The 13,961-nt window shown below is 40.4% G+C and overlaps 1 protein-coding gene across 1 annotated transcript in view; it reads left to right on the forward strand.

Annotated features, from left to right (window-relative positions):
• Positions 1–13,961, forward strand: part of NIPAL2 (NIPA like domain containing 2) — a 97,317-nt gene that overhangs the window by 10,066 nt on the left and 73,290 nt on the right. Inside the window, exon 2 of the mRNA XM_007934842.1 lies at positions 13,823–13,891. Within this exon, the coding sequence (XP_007933033.1) occupies positions 13,823–13,891 (69 nt within the window). The remainder of the gene's footprint in view (positions 1–13,822; positions 13,892–13,961) is intronic.

A 13,961-nucleotide genomic window follows, 5' to 3' on the forward strand; every position in this document is an offset into this window, starting at 1 on the left:
CTATGAGTTGGGGCTGACTCGACAGCACATAATAACCATGACGTAATATGAATGTCCTGCTGCCTGCCTGTGACCTCTGCATTGGTTTCCTAAGTCACCAGACCTCACCTTCTTGCCTCTCTCAAAATAATTCCTTCTTTCAGCTCCCCGGACCACTGGCCTGGCTTCTTTAACTTGCTATAGGAGTCTCTCTCTCTCCTGGCTTTTGAGCTTGGCTTCCCTCCCAACAATACTTTGTTAGTTAAGAGGCTTTAGATTGCAAGTTACAAAAAACCTCACTTTAAATGGCTTAAATATAAAAATAATCAGTGTAGGTAAAGTAAAGGGCAGAGAAGCTCTGGGTTCAGGCCAGGGACTCTAACAATCTGAGGAGGATCCATTTCTCACTCTCATTTTTCAACTTTTGTTCCTTCTGGTTGGTGAGTGCACTTATAGCAGGTCATTGCTCTAGGTTACCTGCTTCCTTTTATTTCTAGGAGGGAGGAGTTTGCCTTTCTAAACCACTAAGCAAATATATAGGCTTTAGTTTGGGTGGACCAGGTGGGGTCATGTCACCTGGTCATATCGGCCAGAGTTACTGGGCTTGGTGTCCCCGGAGCACATGGGCCCCCTGAGAAGGGTTGGGTGCCTATAAGAAATTGTTGTTGTTGTTATTATGTGCCATCGAGTCAGACCCGACTCATAAGAAATAGGGGTCCTGTAACAAAGAGAAGGGAGGACATTGGTGGTTCAGTGGTAGAATGCTTGTCTTCCATATGGGAGCCCTGTGTTCAACTTTTGATTCCAGGCCAACGTACCTCACACACAGCCACTGCCCATCTGTCAATGGTGTTTGCATGTTGCTATGATTTGTTCCATTATCAACATGAGAGGGAGAATGGGGAAGATACAGAAGAATTTAGAAATAGTTGAAAAATAACATTTGAAAGAGTGGGTTGAAGCCATCCTTACTTACACTTAACTCTCTGATGGCCTATATATGTTAAGCTTGCAGGGCTAACAGTACAGATATGTGATTGAAAATAAGAGAGGCAAAGCCAAAGAAGTAATATTGTATTATACCTTTGGATATGACTACCTGAGTCACAGCAGTTAAGCAAGGTATTGAAAGACCTCATGTTACAAGCAGCTGCCATATTCATAATGTGGAGAATAATTATGAATTGCATGTGGAGTATCCTATTGGTCTTTTCAACTTCACTTGCATACTCATAACAATTACCATCAAAGAGTTCTATGAGTGTCATGTGTGGGTTGCCCGTGAGGTGTTTTGGGACCTGGCTACTAGATCAATGGGATATGAGAATTTTGCTGGAAAGGTGAGGTTTGGGATAAAAAGAGTTATATGGAGTGCGGGGCCTGGCCTTTCAGAGGTAGTGAACAGCCCAATGCACAATGTCCAAGAAATGTAGCAAACGGAAACTTGATTCCTGCCTGGATCTCAGAAAGGTCTGGTCTGGTGAGTGGTAAGGGCCACAGGCGTCTCTGGCAAAAGTCAGTCAGTGAGTAACAATGTCATGATAGGTCCCTCCTATCAAGGCAGAAACTCAGCCAGTGACTGAGGCCTGACATAAACAATAGAGATCAGACTCCAGGGGAAAGGAGCTGGCAAAATACAGCTAGGAGGCATTCTTTCCAGTAGGCACATGTACCCCAGAAACCAAGGCAGGTATGGGAGAAAGGGTTGCAGCTGAGAGGAGGCACAAGTATCCAGGTTTAGGATAGGAAGACTCCTTCCAAACGCTGGGCTGGGGCTGGGCTACACAAGGCAGCCTACAGTCCTGCTTCTTGGGAAACAAGGGCTTACAGATTTTTTAAAATTATTATTATGAATATGTTCTTTCAAAACATGAAAGTTCTGGGACCCTGTATTGGTTTGTATGCAAACAACAGCATTCTTTGTGTTCAGTTCTGTCTGTCATTGTTTGAGTTTCCCTTTCCAAGTATTATACAGGGTTAATTCGTTTTGTAATACAACCAAGTTTAAGACTTCCTTAACTGGAATCTCCCCCTTTTTGGACTATTGTTGCTCTCTTTTTAACAAAGTGTTAAAAGTCCCCAAAGGATATTTTAATCTATGTGTTACTTTTCCCATAATTTTTTTTTTTTTTTTCCTGTTGAAACTTAAATTTCTCAAAAGCAGAGAGCACGGTGGGTTCTTAGTAAGTGAAGGCCTTTCCTTAATAGAGTTCAGTTTTTTAAAATAATGAATGTCCAATTATATAAGTAAATATGTTCCCTAGTAAAAGACGAAATGTAATAGTTCTTAATGATATGGGAAGGCAATATATTAGGCCTTTCTGTCTAGGTTTGAAAGTTGATTAAAAATTGGCATGAAACAGTGTGTAGAATAGCAGTGATACACGGGGCTGTGTAATCTCGACTTTTTCTGCTGGCTTTTAAATCACCAAATTTGGATCCAATGTCATGAGACTCTCTCAGGGTAGGAAGGCAATAACCTTCCAGCATATAATAATCAAGATACAAAATAAAAATGTGTTTCTGACTGAAATTTTTTCTTTCTTCATTCTCACATACAGGATTATAGTTTTAACTTGATTTGACTTAGTATTCTAGACAACTCAATTACCTACAAGAGTGAAGGGAGATTAATGATAAGAGTAGTCCAACCCACCCAGTAATCTAAAAAGCATTACTGTATTCCAGGTTGTGGCCAATGTTTGCAGCCATGACCCTATTTTAATTAACCATCCTCAATGCCCCCTATTTCTTCTCTGAACATCTAAAGTAGTTTCCTAATTGGTCTTCCTGCTCCCTGGTCTCACCCTCTGCAAGTCTCTCCTCCATACTGCAGCCAAGATGAGTCTTCTAAAAGCCAAATCTGGACAGATCCTTCTCTAGTGTAAGGCCTTCATGTTTTAGCACTGCCTCCAGATGCATGGTGCACAAAGGCTCCTGCCTACCTCTCCAGTCTAACTGTATGTTCCAGTTATCTCTGTGCTGCTATAACAGAAATACTACAAATGGATGGCTTTAACAAACAGAGATTTATTCTCTCACAGTTCAAGAGGCTAGAAGTCTGAATTCAGAGCGTCGGCTGTGGGGAAAGCTTTCTTTCTCTGTCAGCTCACAATTTAGGAGGAAGGTCCTTGTCTCCTTTCATCTGTGGCCTTGGCATCCCTTGGAGATCTCCACGTGTCTTACCATCAGTCTTCCTCTGGGTCTAGGAGGTTCTTAGCACAGGGACCCTGGGTCCAAAGGATGGGTTTCACTCCCAGCTCTTCTTTCTTTTTTTAATTTTACTGTGCTTTGGGTGCAAATTTACAGAGCAAAATTTGTTTCACATTCAACAGTTCGTGTGCATTTAATTTCAGGCCCTAATTATCATCCATGACCATAACAAACTCTCCTTCCCTCTCGTCCCTGTGACTCCCCCCTTGCTGTGCCCTTCTTAACTATGCACTCTTGTCTGTCCTGCTTTCCCTCTATGTGAATGCTGTCCCTCTGGTGCCCCATGGCCGATTGCTCTAAGCAGTGTATCTCCCTAGAGTAGATGGGTACATTGCCTTGGGATAGGTGTTCTGCATGTAAGTCTCTGCTGTTGAGCTGAGACCAGCTCTTCTTTCTTGGTGGTAGTCAGGGCCCTCTTTCTGCTCACTTGTTTAATCTTTTATATCTCAAAAGAGAGAGACTCAAGATACAACCTAATCATGTAGATTGTATCCTGCCTCATTGACATAACTGCCTCTAATCTTGACTCATTAACATCATAGAGATTAGGATTTAGAACACATAGAATAATAAAATTAGATCACAAAATGGAGGATTACTCCATAATATTGAGAATCGTGGCCTTGCCAAGTTGACACATGTTTCTGAGGGACATATTTCAGCCCATAACACTGTACTGTTGTCCTCTGCTTCAAGACCCTCAGACCCCTGTTTGCTGCTCTTCTGTGCCACTGCACTTCTCTTCCCTTTGCTGGAATTTGCCAGAATGTATTCACCCTGGTGAACTATCGCCCTGTAAAGCTTTCTTCACTCCCTGTGGTAGACTGAGTAATTACTCCCCAAGAGATACCCATGTCCCAATCCCTGGAACCTGTGAATGTTGTCTTTGATGGCAAAATGTATTAAGCTAAGGATTTTGAGATGGGAAAATTATCCTGGATTATCCAGAGGGAGGGAGGGCCCAGATGAGATCATATGCATCCTTATAGGAGGGAGGAGGCAATGTGACTATGAAGGCAGAGATTGGAGTGATGCAGCCACAAGCCAAGGAATGCCAGTAGCCACCAGCAGCTAGAAGAGGCAAGGAAGGATTCTCCCCTAGAACCTCCAGAGGGAATATGACCCTGCTGATACCTTGATGTCTACCCAGTGATACTGATTTTTGACTTCTGACCTCCAGAACTATGAGAGAATAAATTTCGGTTGTTTTAAATGACCAAGTTTACAGTAATTTGTTACAGCAGCCATGGGAAACTAATACACTCCTCTATACTGGCAGATTTGCACTCTCTCCTCTATGTACCCATGGGTTCTGTACAGCGTACCTCTGTTATACATATAACAGGCTGTGGTGTGTTTGTTATTGGTTGATTTCTCTGCTTCTGAGCTTCCTGAGGGCACTTAGCATCCTCAGTGCCTGACATGTGACTAAATGAATACCATCTGATGTGGGTTTCCTCAAGTTGTCGATCTCCCATACCATCTATATCCTCTATCATCTTTTCTCCCATCACTTTCATTTCATGTCCTTTTCTTACACATTGTGTGTCTTTCTCAAGCACTGTCTACATGTGGTTTTAAGTTGTGCAATTTTTTTTTTCCTTATTATCTTTACTTGGCTCAACCAAACCAAAAAAACAAATCCACTGCCATGGAGTCAGACCCAACTCATAGCGACCCCTCCTTGGGTTTCTGAGGTGGTATCACTACAGAAGTAGATTGCCCAACCTTCCTTCTGACAAGTGGCTGGTTTCCTTTTAATTTCCTGATTTTGATTCTTCCTATTTTTGTTATCATCTCTTCTTTTATCTCATTTCCAAATGAACCCTATTTTCTTTCATTTCTTTGAGCCTGCAAAGCAGTTGTTGAGTTGTTTGTTTACTTATTATTCTGAAAAATTGCAAACCTATTAAAAAAAAGAACCAAATCAAAGCAAACCCACTGCCATCAAGTTGATTCCAACTCCTAGAAATCCCTATAAGATTTCTACCAGTCTGTCCTATAGACAGAGTAGAACTGCCCAATAGGGCTTCTAAAGCTATAAATCTTTATGGAAGCAAACTGCCTCATCTTTCTACCATAGAGCAGCTAATGGATTCAAACTTGCCACCTTTTGGTTAACAGCTGATGCTTTAACCACTGCAACACCAGAGCTCCATATAAAAAAGAAAGAGTAGTACAATAAACATCCATGTGTCCTTCACCTGGAGATTCACCATTTGTAACACTTTGAAACACTGATTCTCTGTTTCTAGTTCTGTGCCTGGACATAGTTTTTGTTTTGTATTTTCAGGGACCATCTGAAAGTAAGTTAAAGGCATGTTGACTCTTCAGCCCTAAATACTTGAAGAATTTATCTTTACAAATTTGAATATTTTCCTGGCCCCTCTTAACTCTTCTGGAGACAGGCTATGTGCCTACCAATTTAGTTAATGCAAATGCAAAACAATCCCAGCACATTCCTAAGAGTTTACCACGAAATGGGCTGAACACTCACTTCTCTGGCATATCATCCCCTTGCCAATTCAAGCCCTTGAGGTCATTCTCAGTGAATAGTTGGCCTAAATCACTCAACCTGTGGTGTTGCTGGTGCTAGAAACTAGATCTCTCATTTCCAGATCCAGCATATTTTATTGCCTGGAACAGGTGATAGCATTCTTCTGGTTGTGAGCTAAGTATGACTGTTACACTAGCTCTGAATCTATGGGTCCTTTGAGCCAAGTACTAGCTCCACTGGGGTCTGATTCTGAATTTATGTTTTGAATGCAGAGCCAGGTACATGGCTGAGTTGAAAGCTAGAACTAGGAGGAGGCTGTTACCAATTGCATACACGCCTGTATTATCATATCCCATGTCCATCTGGCCACACCATCACTCATGGATTCCAGGTCAATGATTATATGTGAAATATCTAAAGAATATTCTGGCCAAAAAAAAGTAGGGCAGAAGATTGTTATTCCAAATAAAATAAAGCATCCTTAAAGCTTATCAGTATTGATATTTTGAACCTAATTCTTGATCAATTGTTTGCTGTGGCTGCCACCATTTATTTGCCAAGACATCCTGGAAAAGCCAGAACTTAAGCTGCGGTCATGACAACAGTAAACATGCAAAAATGAAGGCATCTTTCTGTGCTTCTGGCCAGTACTATTAACTGCATTGTTAAGATATGGAGCTAGCTTTTTGCATAACTTTTGTCTTTGCTTTATCTTATTCGCACTGAGAAAAAGAAACAGATACTGCTAATTAAAAAACTCTGGGATTTGATATCGACTAGAAGGTTGTTGTTGTTGTTAACATGCCTTCAAGTCGGACCCGACTAGTGAGCCCTCCTTGTGTTTCTGAGGCAGTATCACTACGAAAGTAGGTTGCCCAACCTTCCTTCCGAGGAGTGGCTGGTGGGTTTGAACCACCAGTCTTCTGGTTAGCAGTCAAATGCCTTAGGCACTACGCTACCAGAGCTCTTAGCCAGAAGGTTACCTATTACAGTCTGTAAAGGAAGAATGACTCGGACATAACTTGGAAGCCTTAGGACCAAATTTTGACCACTGTCTACCTGTGTGGGAGCTCTGGTAGCGTAGTGCCTAAGGTACTTGACTGCTAACCAGAAGGCTGGCGGTTCAAACCCACCAGCCATTCCTCAGAAGGAAGATAGGGCAATCTACTTCCATAGTGATACTGCCTTGGAAACCCAAGGAGGGGTCGCTATGAGTCGAGTCTGACTCGATGGCACATAACAGCAACAACAACAACAATATCTACCTGTGTGATATTGCACAAGTCACTTTCCTTCTTTAGCCCACTGTCCTCCTTTTTAGCCAGTCTCCAGGTTAGTTAGGAGGAGCCAGAGAGAGAGAAAAGGGAACTCTAAGCCACCACCAATTAAGAAATGCTAGAAAACAGATAACATGTTGAACAAAATAATGATGTAAATTAGACATGTTTAAAGTTTAAACTAATGTACCCACCCACTACCATCAACTTAATTCAAACCCATAGCAAGCCTATAGGACAGAACAGAACTGCCCAATAGGATTTCCAAGGCAGTGAATCTTTATGGAAACAGACTGCTACATCTGTCTCCTCCAGAGTGGCTGTAGTACAGAGTAGATTTGAACCACTGACCGTTTGGTTAGCAGCAGAACTTCTAACCACTGTGCTACCATGGGTCCTCCTTAATCTAATGAAAATGACAAGTTTATAAGAACTGTATGCAAATGATGCTTTTGATTGCCAATGAGGATTTTGTAATCATTAAAGCACGTTTACCAGAGCTTCTAATTGGAAGCACTGTTTAGTAATGGTTACCTTGAGTTACTGTATATGCTTGAAGATAATACCATTACTTTCTTTTAAAAACACTGTAAAATTGAAGGTACTTTCCCCAACTATTACAGGCATTAATGAAGATGTAATATATTTTTAAATAGAAAATGATTACTCACAGGGGTGTGTTAAATTAATTTAATGGGCTTTGAATCAGCCTTGAATAATTAGATACATTTCAGAAACAATAAAGAAGATATACTAGTTTATTCTGAGTATTATTAAGAAAGTCTTTCTTTAAAAATCAGCACACAACTTTTATCACTCACTACTGAAGACACTTGTTGAAATCTGAATTCTGAGACAAGCTTTTGCTCTCACAGAAACCAAGTGTTTGATATATTCAAGTCCCTATTGAGTCTGAGATCTCTCTATAGCCAAAGGTCAAAATTTTCTATTTCTAGACAACTTTTAATAAACAACTTCTCCATGCCAGGTCCTATGCTGGTTGTTAGGGTTACAAAGATGAGTAAGTCAGTAAAGTTCAACGAGAAGATAGATCTGAGGAAATAATCCACAGTTTAGCACAAACAGATAAAGCATTGAAAAAATATGAGAGAGGTGTTAGGAAATGAGGAGGAAAAAATGAAAAGGCTTAACGTGCTTCTGATAGGAATTCCAGATGGCAGAAATGTAGAGAACAGAAGAGAGATGAGACTCAAAGAGATAAGGGTTGAAAATGTAACAAAATTGGTGAAAGGCATAAATCCTCAAATTAAGTAAACATGAATCCTAATAAAAAGTAATTCAATTAGACTAACAACCTACTGCTCAAGAGCAGCAGTGAGGGCCAGAAAACAGTGGAACAGTATTATCAATGTGATGAAAGGAATTACTGTCAGCCTACAGTTCTACACTCATGAGGAAAGATAACATGAAGGTATTTTCAGTATGACAGAGAATTTGAACACAAATCATTTCACTGAAATAGCTACTAAAGTTTTCTTCAGGAAAAAGAATACTGAATACAGACCTAAGAAGATACAACAGCGGTGAACATTATTCATAATGTTGTTGTTATGTACCGTTGAGTGGGACCCGACTCATAGCTACCCCTCCTTGGGCTTCTGAGGCAGTATCACTATAGAAGTAGATTGCCCAACCTTCCTTCCGAGAGTGGCTGGGGGGGTTTGAACTGCCAGCCTTCGGGTTAACAGTCAAGTGCCTTAGGTACTACGCTACCAGAGCTCCCATCATAGCCAAGAAATAAAACAACTCAAATGGCTATTAACTGATGAATGGACAATATGTGGTATATCCGTACAATAAAATATTATTTGGCCATAAAAAAAGAATGAACTGCTGATACATGCTGTGCTTTGAAAACATAATGGTAAGTGAAAAGGTGATCCCTAATCTTTACATTCTTTATACAAAGAAATCGTGCATATTAAAATATCTCTTTGCCCACTCATTTCTCCTTAGTAATTTTAAAACATCTGATACACTCAGATAGAGTTTATACTTAATCCTGCCTCTGTTAATTGTTTTATAATATTCAGAACCAGACTCAGGGCTAGTCTTCCTTTTGTACTTTCTTAGGATGTAAAATGCACGCCCACATAGTTTTGACAACAATTGTTTAATTGTCAGGAAGGTATATATAGCTAATTTAAATCTCTAAATGTAACAAATCTCTAAGTTAATTTTAATTTCAGGAACAGAAAATAAATTTTAGATTCAGACCATTTTGAAATATGAGTAACTTTTATAATAATACATAAATGTATGGGGAAAATGGTAGGAAAGCAAATATTATAATGAAAGTTTTTTTAACCTTATAATGGAGGTTAAAATAAATGATAGCATTATTGACATTAAACTCACTGCCGTCAAGTTGGATCCGACTCATAGCAACCCCTCCTTGGGTTTCCAAAGTGGTATCGTTACAGAAGTAGATCACCCAATCTTCCTTCCAAGGAGCAGCTGGTGGGTACTGATTAAAATATATAGAATAACCTGTCTAGTTCTACCAACATCTGTAAGTCAAGTTATTTCCTGAGAAAAAGAAATAAAATGCTACAGATTGTATCTCTGATTCTACAGCGCTTAAAAAAAAAAGTCATAATTGGTTATTTCTATGACAGCAACAGAGAGCAAGCAACAAGGTTGATTGTGTTACGTGTCTGTCATCATCCAGCAGGCTAGCCTGGGCTTGTTCTCTTGAAGTTTCCAAGACAATGAGCAGAAATATGCACTGCCTTTGAAACTAGCACCCCTTCACTTCCTTCATATCCTATTAGCCAAACCCTAATTCAAGGAGTAGGGAAATAGACTCTGTTTTTTTGTTTTTTTTTTTTAAGTTTGGACAAATTTACTGCAACATATAGGGTGCTGGCAGAGATATCATTCAGAAGTGTGTGACATCTTGCCACTACCTTGACTGTATAACTTTAAAATTAGAAATATGCATATTTCATAACCCTTTGGCCAAAACAAATAAAAGGAGTGTTATTTAGCGTGTTCGTTAAAGACCGGTAAGAACTGGATGCTGAACAACAAAAAGATCAAATCACTGAATTAAACAGCAACAATTCACACTAATCTAGAATCCCACTGAGTTGAAGGTAGAGGCACCTGGGCAGGGTAGGGGTCAGCTGGTCAGATGAGCTTGTCGAGGGACAGTAACAATAGAGGGCAGCCCAGCAGGCTGTGAGACAGGTAGATGAGCCTGGTCATCCTTTCTTTGGTCTTCCACCACATATACTTTGATTTTAGGAGGCTTCTGAGGCCCACCCTGCCAGCCATCTGTGAGTATTGTTGGTAGGGGTATCCCTGAGGAGGTGGGTAGGGTTCTCCTATAGGTCTTGGAGGACAGACCTCAGGTCCCATTGGTGGTTGTGGAGAAGGTGGGTGTAGGGCTGATGGACTGGGGCCCAAATACAGTGGAAGATTCCTTTGGTTCATCAGGCACTGCAAACCATCCTTCACCTCTCCACAAACTGGCTGGATGTTGGTTTGGTCAGGATGGGTGGTACAGAGCCACACCAGACTGAAACCTTAACTCTTGATGGGAGAAGGTGTTACCTGGCCAGGTGTACGGCTACAAAGAGTGAGAAATTGTGTCCATTTTTGCAATCTGCTGTGCCCAGCCAGGTTCCTTTCCTAGGTTTATGTCAATTAATTAATACAAATTAATGTATGTTAATTAATTGATATATTAATGATTTCACAGTTTAAACCTTTCCAGGAATATCTGCTTCAGGGGAAAAGCATGTGATAAGACAAAGCTATATTTGAAGGGACAACAGCAAGATGCTGACCGTCAGCCCTATCCAGGGAGCTAGTCTGTAGCAAGGGAGCTTTCCTTTATGTTGTTCAGAGCCAGCTACAGTCAGTGACTAGCTCCACCACCCATGTTTAAGCACCCAGCCTGGTGCCATCTAAACTGCTCAGTGAATGATTTAAGGAATTTTGAAGTAAGTTTTTTCTGTTCAGCAAGGTACTTACATAATTATATAAGATTTTCATAATTATCAATTATGCCAAACTTGTGGCTCTTTATTTTTTTTATTACTGCCAGTGCATTAGATTGTAAGTAGCAAGCATGGAAATAGCTCATAGTATTGTGCTACATTTGTTCCCCATGAGGAATAGTGATCAAAATTATGGCCAAGTGCCTTTATTAGGAAAAGAAAATTCTTAGCTGATTAAAGGACATGGGTATTATATATCAACTATAAAATGAATTTTCAACTTTTCTGCATTTTTAAAAATACTGTATTTTATTTCTCAACATATAATGAAGCTCAAAAACTTCAAAGACGTTTTGCATTCTGCAAAGGATTCCTTGTGGTTGTAACGCACATTTGAAATTCAAATAACTCCATGGAATTTCAAGCTAGCTAGAAATTACGTACTGTGGCAGAAGAAGAGAGACAGTCCCTTAGATCATTGCCAATATATGCTAATAAAAGATATTACACCTTTGTACGTAGGTGGGAGCAGCAAATGCATCCTTTGAAGCCATCAAATAATGCATGAGTAAACATCTTGGGCAGTGTGTGAGGCTAATTTTTCAACCTCTGTGGTTCTTAATTTAAGCCATTAAGGACTTTTTCAAGTAAGTATTTATTAAGTCCCTAATTTTGTGTAGTAGATGATGTGGAAGATCCAATGTAAGTGTAAGATGTGGTTCTTCTCCCTAAGAGAATTTACGTTTTATCTGTAGAACCTAATGACTTACAAAGGAGCCATGGTGGCACAGTGGTTAAGCACATGGTTGCTAACAGAAAGGTCGGTGGTTCAAACTCACTAGCTTCTCCACAGGAGAAAGATGATGCAGACATCCATAAAGATTAAAAAAAAAAATTCCCATCTAGTCGATTCTGACTCATAGTGACTCAATGGGAGAGAGTAAAACTGCCCTATAGGGTTTTCAAGGCTGTAAATCTTTACAGACTGGCACCTCTTTTTCCTGCTGAGCCTCTGGATGGGTTCAAACCACCAACTTTTCAGTTAGCAACCCAGCACTTAACTGTTAAGGCTTTGGAAACCCTGTGGAGCAGCTCCTATAGTGTCGCTATAAGTCAGGATTGACACAATGGCAATGGGTTTGGTTTTGAAACAACTCACATGACACTTCTCAAGGAGAGATTTTCACCCTTTAGAGTCTGAGGAAATACATATGGCTGAGGTAATCTGAGAAGGTTTCATGGAGATAAATTTCAGCAGATTGGAATGAGCTGAGGGAAGGAGTCACACAGTCTAGTTGAGCAGTATATTGGAAACAAAAGTATGACATGTGACCAAAGAACGGCATGTACCAGGTACCTGGGTAGTGGGTGCACGTCATATGTGCAGTGAATGATTGGGTGGCAAGGATGAGGACAGGTTATGGTGAGCTGGTATAGACTCTAGTGAGGCAAGGGGAGTGGTGGGAAAAATTAGTCTGCCTCCAGTGGAAAACATAGAGCTGTACAGGTTAAAAGGATTTCTGGAAACTTTTTATCCAACATCACCTATTTTTACTGAGGCCCAGGGTCTCAAAGTCAGGATTGATGCAATGGCAATGGGTTTGGTTTTGAAACAACTCACAGTTAGAAAGGATCAGCTCTGAATCTTAGATTTATCTGTTAACTCCAAGTCCAATGTTCTTTCCTTTTTACCACAGTCCTCCAGGACATATTAGGGAAAAGAAAAAGGGCAACCAGCTAGGAAAAAGTTACATAGTCCATCCTTTAAGTGGATTTAATCCAGTATATACTTTTCTGAGCAAGTATTTATTAAGCCCTATAGAGCTCTGGTAGCATAGTGCTGAAGGCAATTGACTGCTAACCAGAAGGTTGGCGGTTCAAACCCATCAGCCACTCCTCAGAAGGAAGATGGGGCAATCTATTTCTGTAGTGATACTGCCTCGGAGACCCAAGGAGGGGTCGTTATGAGTCGGGTCTGACTCGATGGCATGTAACAACAACAACAGAGGGGTTCCTGAGGAAAATGGACAAAAAGGATAAATAAGAAGCATCCTAGTGGGGAAGTCAAAACCTGATAACTATTTTCTTTATTTTAGTGAATGAGGCAAATATCGTGAGAATTCAGTGAAGGATTGAGCTATTTCTTAAATATATATAGTGATTTGGGTGAAGATTTACAGAGCAAATTCACTTTCCATACAGCAGTTCACATACACCTTGTATCATGACATTGACCACAGTTTACCACAATGCAACAGCTCCCCTCCCACTTCCTCCCCATAGTTACCTCTTCCCAATGTCCATCCCTCCATGCACTCCTGCCCCCAGAGCTGTTTCCCTGTGCATAAGTAGCCCTTCTTTCTCCCATGATTGTTCTCTCCAAGGAGTGTATCTACTTGAGGTAGATGTTTAACTCACATGCCTATATTTTGTTTGGCTGGAAACCACAGGTGCGGGTTCAATTCCAGACCTGAAGGGCAGCTAGGGGCCATAGTCTCAGTGGTTCCACCAGGCTCTATCGGACCAGCAAACCTGGTCCCCACCTTTTTTTTTTTCCCTCCAAATGATTTTGAGTTTTGTTCCACATTGTTCTCCCTCTCTATCCAGGATCTCCTACATAGATCCCCTTTCAAGTGGATGACAGTGGTAGCCGGGCACCATCTAGGGATTGAGCTATTTCTAAAAAAATATTACATGACTAAATATTCTCATCCAACCATATTCATTTTTCAAACCAACCCTGCAAGTAGGTGCTAAGTAAATGTTTGTTGAATGAAGGAACAAACGTATGAGTGAATGCATCAGCTTAGATCTGTCTTTTCTTTTCCCCTGCCAGTAAATCATCTTACTGGAGTACTGCTTAAAGGAAACATTATTTTATTTTACAGATTCACCTTTTTGGAGTTTTGTTGGCTATTTTAGGAAATTTGGTAATCAGCATTTCTCTAAATATTCAGGTAAGAAAAAGACTTTTTTCCTAACTCTGTAGTTTGATTCAGGCCATATTTTGACCCTCTGAACTCTCAG

The sequence above is a fragment of the Orycteropus afer genome, unplaced genomic scaffold, assembly GCF_000298275.1.
Source record: "Orycteropus afer afer isolate SDZICR_OR568_19922 unplaced genomic scaffold, OryAfe1.0 scaffold00021, whole genome shotgun sequence".
In the NCBI taxonomy this organism is placed as follows: domain Eukaryota; kingdom Metazoa; phylum Chordata; class Mammalia; order Tubulidentata; family Orycteropodidae; genus Orycteropus; species Orycteropus afer.